The sequence below is a fragment of the Ipomoea nil genome, unplaced genomic scaffold (genome assembly GCF_001879475.1).
Source record: "Ipomoea nil cultivar Tokyo-kokei standard unplaced genomic scaffold, Asagao_1.1 scaffold3025, whole genome shotgun sequence".
Taxonomy (NCBI): domain Eukaryota; kingdom Viridiplantae; phylum Streptophyta; class Magnoliopsida; order Solanales; family Convolvulaceae; genus Ipomoea; species Ipomoea nil.
In genome coordinates, this window is record NW_017619453.1 from 819,520 (window position 1) to 826,584 (window position 7,065).

The window sequence follows — 7,065 nt, forward strand, 5'->3', positions numbered from 1 at the left end:
ATGAGTTTTAATTTGGATGTGAGTCAACAATATAGAGAATTCATAATTTGAAATACGAGATAACTGAAAAAGTTGAGAAGATAAAGAAATTTATAACTTAACTTGTAAGATTAATTAAGTGGAGGGGGGCCAAATATTTTTAAAAAAACAACAAAATTTTAAAATTCTATATAATATTTTTAAAAAAAATTAATACATATATAATATTAAAATTATTTGGGATGGGGGAGGGGGGCCAAGGCCCCCCTAGGCAAGCACTTGCCTCCGTCCATGTGCACTAGGGTCCACAATGTAGTGTAAACCTTGGTTCATGATATATCCATGATATAAGAATTGCAGACATGTTTGGTTGTTGGCGGATCCGTCAAAGTTTTGACGAATCCACATGACTTTGACTTGTTGATCATGGTCAAAACGCCAAAATCATTGTTTGGTAAACCAGCGGATTGCTCCAAACCAAACGCCCTTACTAAAAAAAACTACTCAAAGAGCCTTTAACTTTAAGGCTCCATTTATAAGGAGTCTTAAAGGCTCTTCATTTCCATGCCCAACCGAATTCGGATGGGCACCACTAAAATTAATGGAGACCCAAGGCTCGTTTTATAGGAGACTTAAGGCTCCTTCTCCACTTTTTCAATTGTTATATCGTGCACCTGCATTGTGCGCCCTAAAAATTTCATGTTTCGTATGTACATTATTGTATAGTAAAATACACATAATCTAACATAATACATAATACACATAAACTTTCACATAATACATATGAACTCTTAACATAATACACATAAACCCTTAACATAATACACATAAACTTTTAGGGCGCACAATGCAATGTACACCCTGGTGCACGGTATAATTTGCCTCATTTTTCCCACTAATGTGGGAAAAGTGGAAAAACAAAAGGGACATCCTCCTCCTCCTCCTCCTATTATTATTATTATTATTATTATTATTATTATTATTATTATTATGTTACAATTGTATTAGTCAATGATTGTATTTATGTTGTTATAGAATAGTGCAATTAGTTTAGACTTTTACTGATCGTTAGTTAGAAGTCTATTACTGATATACTTGTAGCTCCTATTGTATTGGTTAATTGATTTTTACGATTCACATCTCTCATCATAATCTTTTTTTTTTTTTTTTTTTGGTGAGAAAAAAGACCCGTACCCTACGGGAGAAGGAAGAAAAAGCAACTACCACACTCTAGCTGCACTTGCCCCAAAGGCATCCGCTGCTAAAAGGGGATTTAAGCTTAACGGCGGGATATCGAGCCACGTAGTACCCCAATCTCCGTTTTGGCCCAAGTTGACCAGATGATCCGCGCATTTATTACCCTCACGCAAAGTATGTCGGAAGATCACTTGAATCATACTAGTCGCCAAGATTTTGCAGTCCTTTAGGATAGAAGAGGAGCACTCTTCTGCAATCTTATCTCCGCACATAACTGCCACCACAGGTTCAGAATCCAACTCAAAAATTACTTTACTTAGCCCCCTGTCATATGCCAGCCGTAGACCCTCCCTTAGGCCCCACAACTCCGCGGCAAAGCTATTAGAAACCCCAATATTCGTCATAAACCCAAAAAGCCACTCCCCTTTGTGATCACGAGCGAGCCCCCCAGCGCTTGCCAGTCCCGTGTTTCTCTTGAAAGCACCATCAGTATTAAACTTGATCCAACCAGTTTCCGGTGGTTGCCAACACACCCACCGCATCTTCCCCACATGAACACACTTCTTATTTAAAAAGACCTCAACTGTATCTAAGGTCAGGTTGTTTGCACGTCGCATGATATCCATCGGAGCCGAGGCTGTGTTTTCGAAGATCCTCTGGTTTCGGGCTTTCCAAATCTCCCAGCATGTATAGATGAATGTCACCCCCCAAGGGCAGCCATTGATCCAATCAGACGCGCAGCAATTATTCTTAACCCAAGACTTCAACGGCGTGACCAAGCTGTACTGGAAGGAAACCGGGTGATGCGTTCTTCTCCAACAATCCTTCGCGAAACTGCACTCCATCAGCACGTGGTTCATCGTCTCATCACCATCGCCACAGGTCGCACACAAAGTATCCTCTGTCATCCCCTTTCTCCAGCGTTCCATGTTGGTGAGAAGTCTGCCTCTCATCAAGAGCCACAAGAAAAGCCTGCATCTCTCTGTGACACGCATCTTCCAGACCCAGCTTGTGTCCATGGCGTCCTCATCGTTACCTGCAATATGAGAAAAAGCACTCCGCACCGAGAAGGCACCCGTAGGTGATCTCGGCCAGTAGAGAGAGTCACTTACCTGTTCGCAAACGGCGATGGGGGTGGCCCTAATCCCGTCGATAATATCGTGTGGCAAGAGGGAGGAAAGTTTATCGACATTCCACGTCCGGTTGGGGAGTATGAAGTCGCTGACTTTAGCCTCCGATTGCGAGTCCGGTATAGTAACCTCGTCCATGAATGCAAGGGGTTTGTCACCAGTCCACCAGTCTGACCAGAAATTCAGGGAGAGCCCATTACCAATTCTCCAAGCAGCACCAAGTTCAACGATGGACCTTCCTCTCATGATGCTTCTCCACCCCCAAGACGCATTAGCAATCATTGGGGTGGCAAAAAAATTTTTATTTTTGACATATTTCTCCCTCATCACCTTCACCCACAGCTTATCATGACTGGTGACCAATTGCCAGGCAAGCTTGGCCAAGAGAGCATTATTAAAGTCCAAACATTTACGGAGCCCCAGACCCCCTGCGTCTTTCGATTTACAAATATCATTCCACCCAACGAGATGAACTTTTTTATTCTGAGCCGAGTCGCCCCAAAGGAAGTCTCTACAAATTCTATCAATATCATTACAGGTTCCCGCCGGGAGCTTGAAGACCTGCATGGTGTAGACAGGCATAGAGGACAACGCAGATTGAACCAAAGTCCGCCGCCCCGCAAGGCTAAGCATATTACCTTTCCAATTGGCTAACTTTCGTTTCATACCATCAAGGATATAGCCGAAGGTATGTTTGGAGACTCTCTTATGCAGAATAGGGATTCCCAGGTAAGTGCCCAAATTATCGGAAACTGAGATCCCAGTCAAGTTTTTGAGGCCTCTCTTGATTTCCGAGTTAGTATTAGGGCTGCAGAAAATATTAGATTTTGAAACGTTGATATTGAGCCCAGACTTACCAGAAAATTTTTTCAGGCAGTTCATTATCATCCGCCCCTGATCCTCCGAGGCTTCAGCAAACAGCATGAGATCCTCAGCAAAGAAGAGGTGGGAAACACCCGTCCCTCCTCTGGATAGCGTAATGGGTTTCCAATTCTTAACTCTGACCTTCTCTTGTATGTCCCAAGACAACCTCTCCATCGCTAGAATGAAAAGATAGGGTGCCAGAGGATCGCCTTGTCTGAGGCCTCTACCAGGTTGGAAGGGCGCAAGTTTCTCACCATTCCAAAGGAGGGAGATGGAGCTTTCCCTTACTGAAAACATAATCAAACTGATCAGATTCTGGGGGAACCCGAAATCCACCAATGTGGATTCCAGGAACTCCCAGTCAATACTGTCATAGGCCTTATGGAGATCAAGTTTGATTGCCATAAGCCCTTTTTTCCCTTTTTTGAGCCGCATATAATGGACAATTTCTTGGGTCAGGATGATATTATCCGCCGTAGACCTCCCCGGGAGGAAGCTGTTTTGGAAGGGCCCAATCAGATTTTTCATGATGGGCCTCATGCGGTTCACGATCACTTTCGAGATAATTTTGAAACTAACGTTCAAGAGGGTGATCGGCCTAAAATCGCTAGCAGTTTCTGGGCTATCTTTTTTAGGAATGAGAGTGATGAAAGACTCAAGGATTTTAGGAGGGACCCTACCATCTCGGAGAACTTTTTTGACAAAGGTAGTGATATGAGATTTAACTTCCTCCCAAAAAGTTTGATAGAAGGCCGCTTGTATACCATCCGGTCCCGGGCTTCCAAATTTCTTCATATCAAACACCGCCTTTTTGACTTCACACATTGTCACTTCCCGCGTGAGCTTGTGCATTTGGCCAGTATCAAGTTTGGGCCCACAGTACATATCATTGGGTGAACCGTCCATGATATTTTTCCTGCCAAACAAATCTATAAAGAAATTAGAGATATGATCGGAAATTGTTTTAAAATCGGAATTCCACTCACCATTAATTTTTAACATCCGTATCCTAGACCTGTTCCGTCTTATAAGAGTGGATTTATGGTAAAAGGCTGTATTTCTATCACCATCTTGGATCCACATACGCCTGGATTTTTGGAACCAAAGCAGTTCTTCTTGTTTCAGAACCTCATTAAGCTCTGTCACTAACTTTCTCTCTAACACTTGAAGACCTCTCGAGGTGTTGTAAAAGACTGATTCCTGGACCCCTTTAATGCGTGCCTGAAGGCTAGCTTTACGTCCAAAAATGTTGCCAAACGTTTCTTTATTCCATTTCTTGCTAAGATTGGTGACCTCAGAAATGGCTCCCACCACATCCAAGAGACTGTTACTCCAAACTCTGCCCCAAATATCCCTGTAATCTTCTCGTGTCAACCAGGCACCCTCAAAACGGAACGGTCGGTTTTCCCTCCGTGGGGGATTCCCTGCTTCACAAAGAAACTTTAGGGGATGGTGATCCGAGTGGGTTCTAGGTAAGATAATCGCTTTGGCTTCTGGAAAAAGATTTTGGGCTTCGAGATTCCACAAAGCCCTATCCAGCTTCCTACGCTGCACCGTCCTTCCCCCTTCTTGTCTAAACCATGAGTAGCTGACACCTGAAGTCCCCATATCTAAGAGACCGCAAGCACTAAAGCTCTCCACGAAGTTCAGACAACGACTAGGATTGACTGAGCTACTCCCCCATTGTTCTTGGTTGTCAGCAATATCATTGAAGTCTCCCATCATGATCCAAGGGGCATTAAACTCGGAACTATAGCTCAAGCAGTCGTTCCAAAACCTCTCTTTTGCCATCCTATTCGGCCTCACGTAAGCGAACGAGACCCGAACGTTTGAGTGCGGCCCACTCACCAAACCATGGATAGCTTGAGATGTATTCCTGATCACTGCAAAATTAAAGATGCTAGATCTCCAAAAAAGGGTTAGACCACCAGCAAAACCTAACGGATCAACATTAAAAAGTTTATCAAAGCCTAACTTATCAGCCATTTTTTTTATCCTGTCAACATTATTTGTCTTAGTCTCAAGGAAGCAAATGGCACCAACCTGGTTATCCCTCATTAAGGACTTGGCGTGACTCACCGTTAACCGGTTCCCCACCCCCCTACAGTTCCAAGAGAGAAAAATCATTGAGACATCTGGCGAGACGAGGAAGCATTAGCACCGCCTTCCCCCTGCGTAGGCTGGATGAATTCCAAGGCACTCCCCAACGAGTTGGAAGTGTTGACGTTCCCAAACACAAAGGTTCTATCAGGAAAATTATAGGTAACCGGTTCAACCACACCACCACTGTTGATGCCTGAACCCCCTGCACTGTTTTGGTTTTTTTTTCCCTCTGGAATTTTTCTTCTGGGATTTACCTTTCGACAAGTTCCTGGTGTTAGACTTCTCGTCCACCAGAATTGGAGTATCAACTAGGCCTTCCAACTCCTGCAAGCATCCAAAATAATTGGCTGTAGAGAGAGGTTGCACGTCAGGCGGCTTACCTGAGGGGGTGCTGGAAGACCGTCCTACCGTCGGCGTTCTAGGCGGCGGGGGAACACCATTGATAGGACCTTGGGACGACTGCCTCCCCTTTCGCATGGCTGTTGGTGGAGGACGAGAACGAGGGGGCAAACCTTCTCTGGCAGAACCTGGTTGCGGCGAACCACCATTGGCCGGAGGAGGAGTAGCTGTAACAGAGCCTTGAGGACGGGAACCCCCTTCAGCCTGTTTACCTTTGTCTAGATTTCTGTTACCCTGCTTCTGGATCATTCTCGCGTTACCATTACCGCCATCTCTTACTCTGTTCTTGCGTTTGACTATCATCCAAGCGCCATGCAATTTAGTTGGGGTCATTGATTTCTCAACGTCCACTTCCATACCCGCCTGGGGAGTAACCGTATCGCCTGAGTCACTCCCGCCTCCTTCCACATCTCTAGGTTTATTTTTAGAGCAAGCAGAAGATCGATGCCCCACTTCACCGCAATCAAAACAAATCAAATGGAGCCCCTCGAACTCTACTTTCTGAAGCCAATCATGGACTTGAACAAGCGCTACCAAGGGTTTGGAGAGATCCACTTCAACAGCCACCCTCGCGAACCTGCCGCGCTCCATCCCTTCCGTTGTACGATCCAGTTTGAGAGGAATGCCCACCTGCGATAAAATCATCTTGAGGATATCATCCCTGAAGCACTCCATCGGGAGATCCGATAGCCTAATCCAGACTGCCATCTTTTCTAACTTAGCAGTGCTCGGGTTAAAAACAAAATCCTGAAATTTTAACTTCCCGGCTAATTCCTAAAAAATCTCTCTTCCTAATAAAATATATTGATTTCTACTTTCCCATTCGTACAATAATTCTGCGTTAAAATTATATTCTAATATTATAAAATAGTGTAATACAATCTATACTATATATAAAAATAAAATCCTGACTTCCCGTCCAATTCTTAAAAAATCTCTCTTCCTAATAAAATATATTGATTTCTACTTTTCCATTCTTCCAATAATTCTGCGTTAAAATTCTATTCTAATATTATAAAATAGTGTAATACAATCTATACTATATATAAAAACAAAATCATGAAATTTTAACTTCCCGCCCAATTCCTAAAAAATCTCTCTTCCTAATAAAATATATTGATTTCTACTTTCCCATTCGTACAATAATTATGCGTTAAAATTCTATTCTAATATTATAAAATAGTGTAATACAATATATCTATACTATATATAAAAATAAAATCCTGAAATTTTACCTTCCCGCCCAATTCCTAAAAAATTTCTCTTCCTAATAAAATATATTGATTTCTACAATAATTCTGGGTTAAAATTTTATTGTAATATTATAAAATTGTTTAATACTATTCCTATTCTAATCTATATCTATTTTATATATCAGTGTTGTAAAAATTGT

General features: G+C 42.7%; 1 protein-coding gene across 1 annotated transcript; it reads right to left on the bottom strand.

Annotated features, from left to right (window-relative positions):
* Positions 1 to 1,199: 1,199 nt before the first annotated feature.
* Positions 1,200 to 6,380, bottom strand: LOC109163410. Its single transcript, XM_019312152.1, has 2 exons — positions 5,528 to 6,380; positions 1,200 to 5,107 (listed from the first exon to the last, which is right to left on the bottom strand). Exons 1-2 carry the CDS (start codon positions 6,378 to 6,380, stop codon positions 1,200 to 1,202), a joined length of 4,761 nt encoding a protein of 1,586 aa, XP_019167697.1.
* Positions 6,381 to 7,065: the final 685 nt, after the last annotated feature.

Excerpts from the sequence above, each read along its gene's own strand:
- LOC109163410 (XM_019312152.1), bottom strand. The coding sequence starts at position 6,380 with ATGGCAGTCTGGATTAGGCTATCGGATCTCCCGATGGAGTGCTTCAGG. Across the intron at positions 5,108-5,527 it reads CACCAGGAACTTGTCGAAAG|GTTTTGCTGGTGGTCTAACC; the intron begins GTAAATCCCAGA and ends TTGATCCGTTAG.